Raw genomic sequence first — 14,215 nt, 5'->3', positions numbered from 1 at the left:
TGTAAGATTTATTAAATGCCATCTTTGCTGTATTTTAAGACCATAAAAATGTACAGTTACTAAATCTCCTCTAATGGACAATGAATTTTCACCCTGTTGGAATTTAATGGTGTGTCTGAGCTTTAGATGCAGCGAAGGAGGACAGTTCTGGCTTAAGCAGATCAAATGGGACATATTTCAAAAAGTAGAAAATGAAAATGTAGAAGGAAGCTGAAATACTGTCGGGGAATTGAACGACATGAAGTGACTGCTGCTGGGCACTGTGACACAGTCAGAGATGCAGAAGCTATAGGAACACAGTTTCATGTTCCTCGTGAACTGCTGGAGATTTCAAAACAGAAGCCTGCACAGAGACTAACGAGGCTCTAAGCAGTTTCACGGCCACACAGTTATCATCCTTCATTTGTGGGTCTTGTATCATAAGAAAAGAAGTAAGATGGGGTATTTGTACAATGGAAATGTAGCTGCAGCCAACAGGGCACCTACAAGTGAATGTGTGGATAAGATATCTGGACTGTTTCTTCTAAGGATAATCAGAAAATAGTTGGAAGAAGTAATAAATGTTTTTTAGGATGGACAATAAAGATTGATAGTGGAGGACGCCATGGCCTTAGTTATGAACAAAGATGTCTTTTAAAATTATATGTTCCAAGTTGTGTTTTTTTTTTTTCATGTGAGCGTGCTCAAATCCTCACAGAAGACTAATTTCACGGAGAATTTCCTCAAGTATAGATGAACATAGCCAGGGTATTTCAGATTCTGTAAGAGATGCAAAGCTTGCAGTGAGCTGCATGTGCATAGAAATGACTCCTGGCTATCAGTATTACTTAATGATCTGTTTCTCAGGCACAGCAAAGGAGCAACTGAACACAGGATTTGAACTGTTTGCTGCTTTTACACATTTTTATAAAAGACAGAGTTCTAATGCCTTAGCTGCTTGAAACATATCGTACATAACCTTCATCCAAGTCCCCATCTCCACTAAAATATGGGAAGAGGAATTAATCTGTGCTGCAGAAGTCCAGTAACAAGAAGAACTAAAGTTGAGTGTGGTCACCAGCAAGCTGATGCCATAACCTAGAGTAAGGATTCTCTGCCAAGTCTCTCAGCTGAGTGATCGTGTATTGTAAGTAGTTGTATGGTACCTGATTGACGTGACCATAGAAACTTGACTTTTTTCCTTTGCTGAGGGTATGTCCCCAGCCAGAAAGACCCTTATCTCTGAAGTATCCAGGACTCATGTCTGGCCATTAAGCACCTTGGAACTGGAGGATATCACACACTTCTTCCTCCCAGCTGAGGATGTAGGTGAAAATCTCACGTGGACCCTCATGTCACTGGATTTGAGTTCTGGCTTAGATAAGAACAGATGGTGACTCAGAGAAAGATTCTTGGGAAGAAAAAATGGCCTATAGAAAGCAAATAAGTCATAAGCTGAAAAAAGAAAATGAACTTAGCATGTGTAATGTTTTCAGATAAATTAATTCACCAGTTTAGTTTCGATTATTTGCAGCTGAAGTTCTCAGATCATGCATGTTTCCCATGGCACAACTTTTTCTTAAATTAGAAAATTCTTTTCTTCAAACTGAATTTCTTTTACTATGCATTACAGTTGTAATAACCAGCTGGAGCAAAGTACTTAAAAGATAAAACCAGTATCTTGTTTTATTTTTGTTTCATATTGCTTCTAAAAACTCGACGTGTTTTCAGAGTCCATTGCTGCTGTATTGTCAGAAATACTGCTGCCTGCTTTCAGTGAGTTACATATTGTTCTCACTACAGATGTTATTTTTTGGCATTATTGTCAACATACTTGGTTATATAGCTTTAGACTGAAAATTGTTGGTTTTTTCCCCCTCCCTTTTTCTCCTGACATACACCCACTAATTCCAGCCACTCCTGTCTGGGATAACATTGCAATTGCAAAACCTCAGCCAAGGCTAAAGCTGCTGTTTTCCCTTCCCACAGGACTTGGCTTCAGCTTCTCACATGGAATTGATTGAAAAAAATCTGCCAGAAAATATATTTTGACAAAAACCCCAAACTTTCGACTAAAATAAGTATGTGAAAAATATCTGCTTTCCAATGGAAAACATGAATTTCTACTGGAAATCAAAGAAGTTGGTTGAAAAATTTGAGTCAGAAGTGTCCCAGGATCACCATGTCCTCCTGGCAAAGGACATGCAGTGTGGGAGATAGGACGTGTCCAGGGAACTGTTCATGTCAAAATATGAGGCACTTGGACTAAAAATCTCATTGAGTAATGTAGCAGCTCTTCCATATACAGTCTGGGAAACATTTTTGGCCATATGTTAGAATTTTGGGGGCGAAAGGGGAGATTTAAAGGAGGAAAGAACAACAATTTAGAAAAAACTTAAGTGGTAGATCTTTAGATTTTCCCCTGTGGGCATCAAGAGGAAATAAACACACAGACAAACCCACCCCATACCACACACACACCCCCCTCCTACCCCACACCTCCTATTTTCTGACCATTCTATTAGTATTTTACGTGGTAGCTTTTCATAAAGAAGCTAAAGTGAGGGAAACTGGGCTGCCGTCTTTTTTTCTGTGGTAAAAACTAAATTCTGTAATGAGTATAAACAAGGCTGGCTTATTTCCAATGAGACTCTCGTAAAGGTGCTCCTTTGTGTATTCTGGTGCCATGTGAATGCATTCAAAAGTGGATGATGCTACAAACTGCTAAAAAAATCATATATTGTATGAATATGTAGCTTGAAATCTGATGGACTTTAAATGAAAAATGCTTCCTATCATATTCGTGCATCAGAAAAGAACAGATATAATGAGCAAAACTAAAGAAGTACTAAATTGGCAAAAGTAATTCTGCTGATTCTGAGTGCTTTGAAGTAACTTTAATGTGAAGATTGCTGGTGTTTTCTGCCAGTTGGTCTCAGCATTCCACTTCTCGTTGTACAGCCTGTGCAGGATGAAAGTGCAAGTGCAAAGCACAAGTTCAGTAAGTGCTGGAAGTCTCTGGAAGCTGTTGGAGAGCACATCTGTGTGCTGGAAGCGGACTCTTACAGTCACTTCATTGCAAGCAGTGCTAGTGAATATCACAGAATCACAGAATGTTAGGGTTTGGAAGTGACCTCAAAAGATCATCTAGTCCAATCCCCCTGCCAGAGCAGGAACACCTAGGTGAGGTTACACAGGAAGGCGTCCAGGCGGGTTTTGAATGTCTCCAGAGAAGGAGACTCCACAACCTCCCTGGGCAGCCTGTTCCAGTGTTCCGTCACCCTCACTGAGAAGAAGTTTCTTCTCAAATTTAAGTGGAACCTCTTGTGTTCCAGCTTGAACCCATTACCCCTTGTACTGTCATTGGTTGTCACCAAGAAGAGCCTGGCTCCATCCTCGTGACACTCACCCTTTATATATTTATAAACATTGATGAGGTCACCCCTCAGTCTCCTCTTCTCCAAGCTAAAGAGACCCAGCTCCCTCAGCCTTTCCTCATAAGGGAGATGCTCCACTCCCTTAATCATCTTTGTTGCCCTGCGCTGGACTCTCTCCAGCAGTTCCCTGTCCTTCTTGAACTGAGTGGCCCAGAACTGGACACAATATTCCAGATGAGGTCTCACCAGGGCAGAGTAGAGGGGAAGGAGAACCTCTCTTGACCTACCAACCACCCTCTTCTAATACACCCCAGGATGCCATTGGCCTTCCTGGCCACAAGGGCACAGTGCTGGCTCATGGTCACCCTGCTGTCCACCAGGACCCCCAGGTCCCTTTCCCCTACACTGCCCTCTAATAGGTCATTCCCCAACCTGTACTGGAACCTGGGGTTGTTCTTGCCCAGATGTAAGACTCTACATTTTCCCTTATTATATTTCATTAAATTTTTCCCCGCCCAACTCTCTAGCCTGTCGATGTCTCGCTGGATGGCAGCACAGCCTTCTGGCATGTCAGCCACTCCTCCCAGCTTGGTGTCATCAGCAAACTTGCTGATAGTACACTCAGTTCCCTCATCCAGGTCGTTGATGAACATATTGAATAATACTGGTCCCAGTACCGACCCTTGAGGCACTCCACTAGGTACAGGCCTCCAACCAGACTCCGCCCCATTGACCACGACTCTCTGGCTTCTTTCCTTCAGCCAGTTTGCGGTCCACCTCACTACCCGATCATCCAGTCCACACTTGTTCAGTTTAGCTGTGAGGATGCTGTGGGAGATGGTGTCAAATGCTTTACTGAAGTCAAGGTAGACCACATCCACGGCTCTGCCTTCATCAATCCACCTTGTTATGTCTTCATAAAAGGCTATGAGGTTGGTCAAGCATGACTTCCCCTTGGTGAAGCCATGCTGACTGCCCCTGATGACCCTCTTATCCTTGATATGTCTTAAGATGGCACCAAGGATAAGGTGTTCCATCACTTTCCCAGGGATGGAGGTGAGACTGACCAGTCTATAGTTGCCCGAGTCCTCCTTCTTGCCCTTTTTGAAGACCGGAGTGACATTTGCTTTCCTCCAGTCCTCAGGCACCTCTCCAGTTTCCCAAGACTTGGCAAAGATGATGGAGAGTGGTCCAGCAATGACTTCAGCCAGCTCCCTCAGCACCCGTGGGTGCATCCCATCTGGACCCATGGATTTATGGATGTCCAGATTGCTTAACTGGTCCCTAACCCAGTCCTCATCAACTGAGGCAAACTCCTCCATTGCCCTGCCTTCCTCTGGGGCCTCAGGGGTACAGAGCTCCTCAGGACAGCCTCCGGCAGAGTAGACAGAGACAAAGAAGGCATTCAGTAACTCTGCCTTCTCTGTATCTTCTGTCACCAGGGCACCCACCCCATTCATCAGTGGGCCTACATTGCCTCTGGTGTTAGTTTTATCTGCCATGTATTTGAAGAAGCTCTTTCTGTTGTCCTTGACCCCTCTCACCAGGTTTAACTCTAAGGAGGCCTTAGCTTTCCTAGTTGCCTCCCTACATCCTGTAACAACAGCCTTATATTCTTCCCAAGTGGCCAGCCCCTCCTTCCATGATCTGTAAACTCTCCTCTTCCACTTGAGTTTGCCCAGCAGTTCCCTGTTTAACCACGCAGGTCTCCTGGCTCCCTTCCTTGACTTCCTGCGCGTCGGGATGCTCTGATCTTGAGCTTGGTAGAAGCAGTCCCTGAATGTTAACCAACTATCTTGGGGCCCTTTACCTTCAAGCAGCCTTGCCCACGGGATTTCCCCCAGCAATTGTTTGAAAAGGCCAAAGTTTGCCCTGCTGAAGTCCAGGGTTGCAATTCTGCTTGGTATGCTGCTCCTGCCACGTGAGATCCTGAACTCCACCATCTCATGGTCGCTGCAACCAAGGCAGCCCTCCACCTTTACTGGTTCAACCAGACCCTCCTTGTTAGTGAGGATGAGATCCAGCAGCGCACCTCTCCTAGTCGGCTCTTCCACCATTTGCATCAGAAAGTTGTCATCAATGCACTGGAGGAACCTCCTAGACCGAGGCTGGCTGGCTGAGTAGTCCTTCCAGCAAACATCAGGGTAGTTAAAATCCCCCATAATAACCAGAGCCTGTGACTGTGAGGCCACGCTCAGCTGCCCATAGAAGGCCTCATCAACTTCCTCACCCTGATCTGGTGGCCTGTAATAGACTCCCACGACAGTATCAGCCCTGCCAGCCTGCCCCTTAATTCTTACCCACAGACTCTCGACTCGCTCCTCTACCGCACCTGAACAGTACTCTATACATTGTAGTTGCTCTCTCACGTAAAGAGCAACTCCACCACCACGCTTGGCCGGCGTGTCTTTCCTGAGAAGGACATAGCCATCCATGACCACATTCCAGTCATGTGAGCTGTTCCACCATGTCTCTGTTAATGCCACCAGAATATGGCACGTTTCCCATTCTGATCTCCTTAACTGGCTTTACCTTGTACATTCGCACAGGTATCTCTGTAACACATTTCTCTATAATCCAGAGCAGGAAATTGAACTAATAAAAAATAATGTTTCCCCCAGTAGATTAGCATTTGAAATACTTTTTTTTTTTTTACAGTAATGGACTATTTCTGAGAACCACATTTCTCAGGGTTACAACCATGATAATTTTATTAACTAGAGCTAATGTATAGGGTCTTTATACTTCCAACTGGTAGATTGTGTAATTGATGGATTTTTTTTTTAATTTATAGCTTAAGTTATAACTTTTGTCTGCTCTTCATTATGATTCTGGACAGGAATGTGTCCAGATCTGGGCTTCCTGGTTTAAGAAGGACAAGGAATTACTGGAGGGAGTCCAGCGACAGGCTACAAAGATGATGAGGGCTCTGGAGCATCTTTCTGATGAGGAGAGACTGAGAGAGCTGGGTCTGTTCAGGCTGGAGAAGAGAAGCTGAGAGGGGATCTCATCAGTGTTTATAAATTATCTTGTGGGTGGGTGTCAAGAAGATGAAACCAGACTCTTTTCAGTGGTGCCCAACAACAGGATGAGAGGCAACGGAAGCACAGGAGGTTCCATCTGAATATGAGGAGAAACTTCTTTACTCTGAGGGTGCCAGAGCACTGGAACAGGCTGCCCAGAGAGGTTGTGGAGTCTCATTCTCCGGAGACATCCAAAACCCGCCTGGACACATTCCTGTGTGATCTGCTCTGGGTGACCCTGCTTTAGCAGGTGGGTTGGACTAGATGATCTCCAGAGGTCCCTTCCAACACCAACCAGTCTGTGATTCTGTGAATGAGAGTCACAGTTCCTACTTGACAGTCAATCAGTCAAAAATAAAATAGTTTCAGGATAAACAAAGCAAGGATAAAGGATTTTGATTTAGAAGATACACAAATGTCTAACTGATCTTCCAGTTACTTTTGGGAATAGCCATGAGAAGAACTTTTCTTCTGAAGGGTATCAGCTCTTCTTCTTGTTGTAGTGTAAAAGTAGAACTGTCAGAAGTTTTTAGACTTTCAAAAAATTACATGTTACTAGAATTAGGGGGAAGTTTTGAGGCATGATCCAGAACTGATCTTTTACATGAGCTAAACGTTGTGTTGTCTTCTTCTAGCTGGTAAGTTTAGGAACACAGTGCAACCATTTTCAGATAATAAAAGTGGAGCACGTCAAGTGTACCCTGATGAAGTTTGCAAATCACACCAACTGAGTGAGGAAGTGGACACTTCCAAAGGGAGAGACACCCTGCAGAGAGACCTGGAAAGGCTGGATGACTGGGCTAACAAGAACCCTATGAAGTTCAACAAGGACAAGTGTAAGGTCTTGCATCTGGGCAAACATAATCCAGGAGTGCAGCAGAGGCTGGTATGTACCCAGTTGTGAAGCAGCTCTGTAGAAAGGGACCTGGAGGTCCTGGTGGATGACAAGCTCAATATGAGTGAACAATGGGCTGCTGCGGCACAGAAAGCCATCAAGATGCTGGGCTGCATCACCAAGGGCATCACCAGCAGAGGCAAGGAAGTCATTGTCCTGCTCTACTCAGTGCTTGTCAGGCCACACCTGGCATACTCTGTTCAGTTTTGGTCCTCGTTATACAAAAAAGATGTGGACAGGTGGAGAGGGTCCAGAAAAGGGCCACAGATATGATCAAAGGGCTGGGAAGTTGCCATGTGAGGAAAGGCTGAGAGAACTGGGCTTGTTCAGCCTTGAGAAAAGGATGCTTAGGGGAGACCTTCTCACCATGTTCCAGTATTTAAAGAGTGGATGCAAAGAAGATGGAGACTCCCTTTTTACAAGGAGTCACATGGAAAAGAGGAGGGGTCATGGGTACATGTTATTCCTGGGGAGATTCCAATTTGAGACGAGGAAAATTTTTCTCAGTGAGAAGAATCAGCCATTGGAAGAATCTCCCCAGGGAAGTGATGGATTCCCCAACACTGGACACTTCCAAGATTCATCTGGGCAGGGTGCTGGGCCATCTTCTCCAGACCGTGCTTTTGCCAAGAAAGGTTGGACCAGATGATCTTTGAGCTCCCTTCCAACCAGGTATTCTATGATTCTATAATGTTTTACAGATGTTTAGAGGATATGGAGTAGTGAATGTTTTTGGTATTGCTCTTCAATTATTTTTGCAGTCATGAGTGTAACATGTCTGTGCAGAAACGTCTGCAGTTCCTGAGCCTTCCTAAATTTGCTTTGGCTTACGGTACTTCAGGTAACATAGGACATAAAACATTTCTGTACCATATTTACAGAGGTCTGCTGAAGACACTGGTCTCAAGAACCCTTACTTCCTCTTGGACTGGTGGCTGCGAGTAGTAACAGAGACCACAGAATCTGTTCAGATAATTTTACTTTTTCTGTTTTAATTTTCTCTTCCAGCTTACTTTCTCCACATGCTGTAGAACCATGAGAACTGCAGTTGCAAGATAAATTAGGGCAAGGCATGCACTGATTTCAGACTAGCAACACGGGTAGAGACTACCCATATGTTGAAACTGTTAGGGATGAGGGAGCACTCAGGGATGTTTGGTATTGCGCTGACTGATGGGTTTGAAGAGAGGTGATCTCGTCTGGTTACAATATCCCATCTCTGTCCTGTAACAGGGAGCACATCGAGGCAGCTCCCTTTACGGAGCAGAGTGCAGATAACACTAAAATGCTATGTAGGATGTAATGGTATTTCTCTTATTTTGTATTTTGTAGAGATGATGGTTTCATCCAAATTTCAAACTCCTTCAGAAACTCCTAGTTCAAGTGAAAGGAAAGTTCAAGTGAAAGTTCAAGTGAAAGGAAAGATTGCTTATAAAGATCTTAATTTATTGGGGAATTTGTTACAAACAGAGCAGGCAGGTGGGTTGGTTTGTTTGTTTGTTTAATAAATTCTACCACTACTAGAATTTAGGATCTATGGGAACATTGAAGGAAATTATATTTCTGTTACAATTTGTTATCTGTCACTTTATCTAGAAGTGTAATACCTGGAAAACTCTGTATTCTGCTGAATCATTTGTGTAAGAACAGTAACATGTTGTCACTCTAGTCCTTTCTTTGCAGATGTTTTAGATACTGCAAGTAGAGCTGAGCTTTAGTCTGTAGACTGACAGAAAACAGGAGAGACTTTCACACAACAGTGATGATTTATAACTTACTTTTTCAATGAGGATTCCTAAATGCTGAATGTATGTTCAGTCTTACGGTGAACATCAGGTCTGTTGCATAAATTAATCAAGATGGAGGGCTCACATTACAATGAGTTTAGAGGCAATACAGGTTCAATGTATCCCTGCTCCTCCTTCTTCCCTCATCGGACTGCACTCTGGAGGGACTCATGGCCATAATTTGATGGCAGGAACAAGTAGGTGGGGATGGGAAAGAGGCAAGGTTACATTGTTCCCAAACTCTTTGTTGGTTTAAACCAAGAGCTTGATGTGGAACACTGGCCTACTTGACTAGTAGTCTTGAATTCATGATATTAATACTTTTCAACCCTGCAGAAAGCAACAGGTGTGAAGGAAGCATCCTCCTATCTCAAGAACCACTTTTTCGGCTGAGGTTAATAGAGTTTTTCATTGGTCATCACGAGATCAGAGCATAAACCAGAGAAACTTCAACATGTCATGCCTGTAGTTCAGAAATGCTTGGTCAGTAGGCTGGCGGGTACAGTTGCACTCTCTTTGGTGACAAAGCTGGTTTATCTGCTTCTGTGCCATCCCATCAGTTGTTTGTGGGGACACACCATTGCACTAGTGCCTGAAATATCTGTGTGGGTGTGCCCAGTGGTATTGCCAATCCAACCATGGAGAGTTGTGCATAACCTGAAAATACACCTGGGGTGCTTCTTGAGCTTTATCCTGAGCTGGCAGTAGTTCTAGCTCCAGCTTAGTTTTGCTACTCTACGGGCTTAGCTGAATTTCAGTAAGCAGAGTTTTTCTGATAGTCCCTTGGTGTCAGGAGCTGTTCTGGCAAGCTGAACTGTGAGTTGATGACTCTCTCCAAAGTCCAGCATGTCTCCTTGGTAAAACAGGCCCTCAGACTTCTTCGTGTATGTTAGGTGTGGGAACAGCCTTTATCTTGTCAAGATTCAGCAATCTGTAACCAAGAAATATGAAAGTTCTTGCTGTTATCAACCTCTTTTAAAGAGCAAATGTTGAATTTATCATGTAGAAGTTACACATGCCTGAGGTAGCTTTCTTCAGGGGAGATCTAACATACAGACGTGGCCTCTTCCAGAGGCCAAGGGACATAAAACATTTCCACTTTTTCTGCATGAAGTGCAGGAGACTTCTCTTGGACCTTGTCTCAGATAACAAAGAGGAGACAAACAGGAATGTAGTAATTACAATACAGAGAAGGATGGCGCTGCTGTGTTTCTATGCATATTCAGTTATCTGTCAATGTAAAGAATGAAGCACATGCAGTAGATGTGAGTCTAGTAGACACACACACTCCTGGAAAGTGCAACAATGACAATGACAAGAACAGTATATGAACTAGTGCAGACAAGCAGTCACTGCAGAGGACAGGAGGGACAACTCCTAGTTTCATCCCAGATCTAGAGGAAGACTGGCAGGATTTCTGCTACAGGTGGGTGGGATGGTGCAGTCATGCTGCTGAACTTAACAGATGTTGTCTACAGAATGCCATCTAGTTGGGGGTGTTGTGGCTGTATTGGAAGAGGGATGGCTTGGGATAGAGTTGTTATAGCAAAAAGCTGTAAGACTGTGAAAATAGATATTCTATACTGAAAAATTATAATCTTAAGAAAACAATAATTAAAATCAATGGGAATGTCTAAATCCAGGTTCCGATGTAGCCAATGTTTGCTGGCTCCTTAAACAACCTTTACTGCCATCTGTGTGTGTGCAAGTGCAGTATGAAATATGATTTTTTTTTTTCTTCTACTCCATACAGAGCTTGGATGGAGAGCTGAATTTTAACACGCAAGCATTGCTGGGACAGCTTGGGAAATGAAGTCACTACTAATATACTTTTATATGATTGCCTGACCTTTTTTCTTACAGATGCAACTTTGACACAATAACCCAGTGATTAGTCAGCCTGCCCTATAAAATCAGTCTGCAGTGAAGGTGGTTCTTCCTGGTTCTACCTGGATTAAAAAACACAACAGGAAGTTAAGGCCAAATAAGACAGACTTTCAGAATGCCCAGGGAAGATCAAATCCTGAGGAATGAAAAGGAATGGGCAAAGGTTCATGACATGCTTTGATTCCTTGAGCGGCAGGAAAAAAAGCCACATCTACTGATTTGCTGGTCTAGCCTCTGTATAGGCATAGCTGCCCTATAGATTCATGCTTTCCTGACATCTTTATCCAATCCAAACACAGGATTTATTGCTTTTGTAGTGCATCTTGGCTCCTATGTCAAAACCAGCCTTCACGGAAAAAGAAACCTGAGTATTTTTGGATCTCAAGTTTAAGAATGAGAAGCCTTGATTTCATTTTTCTTAGAAATGAAACAAAAAATGTGCAAACAGTAACTGTAATCCCAGATGAGCAAACATGTGACTTTGAGTCCTGAACCTGTGAAACATTGTGGATGTAATTTGAATTGCAATGCAAAAACTGGAAGGAAAGAGTTTCTGCTCTTAAGAACTGTTGGGCAAACTCCATGAAATGACAATAACAGTTACTTATTTGTACAAGTTTGCTATGGGATGTATTGGGTCTATGACAATGAGATTGGCGGCAGAAGGTATCTGGCAGAGGGGACTTTGAAGCACATTGTGTGAAGATCTCACTGAGCTGCCTTTGAGGTCCTAGAACATAAGGCCCATGGTTGCTCATTTTTGAAGAATGCTTTTCCTCTATTCATAGGATTTGCCCTTTGATCCTTACCCTCATACTGGCTTTCCCAGCTGTCCAGGAAAACTGTAAGACCTTGGAGTGTTTCAAAAGAATCTTTAAATTTGTCTGTCCTTGTAAGTTTGAATACAGCAGCTGCAGGAACGCAGTGTTGCTGCATTTCTTCTTGCTCTAGAGCAATTTAAGAAGGCTGCACTGACTGCAGCAAGAAAGTGCAGAGGAAATGAAGCCATAAGAGTGGGATACCTCAATTGATCAATCGGTGTGGGCTGGGATGTCAGTAGGTTCTTTGCTTTAGATTCAGTATTGCTCTGTATGTGTTGAAGTGGAAGAGCTATACAATGGGTTTGCAATGTTAGCAATCCCTGAAAAAATGCCAAGACACGAGAGACCAAAGCTGTGTCTGATTGCATGTGTCTCTTAGATCATGGATGTCAAAGGCCCTGTAGCTCAGTCAAAGCTGGGAGGTTGATGCAGAGATTATAGCATGAAAAAAGTTACAGCCTTTGTTAGGCAGATCTTTTGTATGATCACAATAGCTTGCTATAATTCATGAAAAGCTACTTATTTCTTTTATTGGAAGTCTGCGGGCCAGGGGGCTTTGTAGTCTGAGTCAAGTGTGAACCACACAGTCTAGCCCATCTGATGGGTCATGTAATTTGACTGTGGAATTGCAGCTAGGAGCAGAATTAATGCTTTGCACTTATGAAGCAGCTTCTATTCAGGGCTTTTTCTCTGGGGAATGCATGCAAAACACCAGAGGAACAAGACACAACTCCTCCTAGTGCATCATGTTTGACAAATTAACTTTTGACCTTCCAGTGGGTTTGTACAAAATGGGAACATCTGCCTCAGTATACAGAATTTCATGTTATTAAGAAGAAGATAGTTTTTCTATTCCCCTTTGGACTGTTACGCCTTTGTGAAGTACAAAGCAATCTTGATGTATGCAGCAAAATTAATGCTGAAAACATGTTGGTTTTGTATTTCTGCGGTGTGATGACTGGCTTACGAGAAAAACTCAGGGATGGCGATATGAAAAGAGTCTATTTTATTTTTGACTTCCAGTACCGGACAGTAGAGATTAACTCTTTTGTGCTTATTTTCAGACTGGATATTTCCATCTGCCCCATGGGGATTACTTCATTGAGCCCATTAAAAAGCATCCACAGAAGGAGGGAGCACCCCATCCCCATATTATCTATGGGGCGAATATCCTTCAAAATGCTTTAAGGAGAAGACGAGCGATCCCGATGGAAAAAGAAAAAGCATGTGGATTGAATGGTACAAATATTGCTGGATCTCTGCCTATTTGCTTTCTGCATCTTTTTAAGCAGCTTTGATTTTCCAGTGGTCTGTGCCTTTCCTCTGGCAGACTTTTTTTTAAAATTCTGTAAAAAGAGATTATGCAAAATGAGAGCATCTCAGTCAAAACACCTCAGAAGCCACCCATCTATGTTGCTTTCTGAAAACTTAAATCCCTCTTATGACAGCTGGTATATGTTTTTCACAGTGTTGGTGCTTTCTACCCCAAATGCTATCCTCATCTTGAAATATCTCCCCTCTAATCTGTGGTTTAAATTTAGAATTTCTAGATTCTCTGAGATAGTTACCAGAATATTTAAAGACTTTTATTTGTTTCTGAAAGAGTGCAGGGCATTAACAAGAAGGTGTTTTTGGTAGAAGTAAAAATATGTTAAATATTGATGTAGTAATACTCAGTATTGTGTCTTTTAGGAAAACAAACTAATACACTATCCTGGAAAGGAAGAGTGTATTGAGAGGGTAGTTAACATCTTGTAATTACAATATTATTTCCTTTATTCAGTAAAATTATTTACTTGATTGACTTCATACCAAAAATGTGCAGATCTTGCATTGGTTCTCTGATGTATGAAGCCTTCAAGCTGAGTCTGCACCAAACTTTAGAAAAAGTGCAGTATTGGTAGGGAAAATTAATAATAACCTGAATGATGTAAGGCTTAAGTTTGTACAAATAGGGATGCAGAATACTCAGGGGTATGTTTCTGTCTGTTTTTCACAGGTTAATGGTTAAAGAGCAGTTGATTCTTTTCCAGAGGTGGAAAAAAAAAAAAAAGGAGTGTAGGAATTTCTAATCCTCAGTCACGACTACTGCTGAAGTTTGACGCTGTGTGATATGAATAGATAAATTAAAGAAGCAAACAGCAACTCAGCCCCACTGTATTTGTGGTCATACACCTGCTTTGCACTTCTTGCTTGCTGGCCAAGAGCAATGTGAAATGATAGCTGGGGAAAAATAGAAAGCTAATGTCAGGGGAGAGCTATTCAATCTTCTGTGATACTAGGTAGGTGAGGATAAGGGGAAGCCATAAGAATTAATATGAATGCTGTTCCTTATTACTTTTCATCAGATAAAAATATATCTACTTGTTAGACAAATAACACTAAAGCGGAAAAGCCATGAATTTCTAATGTTGATGTCTATTTTGCCTTAAATCTAAAATTTCTC

The 14,215-nt window shown here is 42.6% G+C and overlaps 1 protein-coding gene across 5 annotated transcripts in view; it reads left to right on the top strand.

The window, feature by feature from the left end:
* The window catches only part of ADAMTS12 (ADAM metallopeptidase with thrombospondin type 1 motif 12), a 178,536-nt gene that overhangs the window by 57,736 nt on the left and 106,585 nt on the right, over window positions 1–14,215 (top strand). For 4 of the 5 annotated variants that reach the window (XM_065655902.1, XM_065655901.1, XM_065655900.1 and 1 more), the window contains exon 3: window positions 12,834–13,008. In XM_065655902.1, coding sequence (XP_065511974.1) covers window positions 12,834–13,008 — 175 coding nt within the window. Of the gene's footprint in view, window positions 1–7,849; window positions 7,947–12,833; window positions 13,009–14,215 lie in introns of those variants that run through there. The other variant, XM_065655903.1, reaches the window with a different exon arrangement.

The sequence above is a fragment of the Caloenas nicobarica genome, chromosome Z (assembly GCF_036013445.1).
Source record: "Caloenas nicobarica isolate bCalNic1 chromosome Z, bCalNic1.hap1, whole genome shotgun sequence".
NCBI lineage: Eukaryota > Metazoa > Chordata > Aves > Columbiformes > Columbidae > Caloenas > Caloenas nicobarica.
This window is presented reverse-complemented; position numbering and strand designations above follow the sequence as displayed.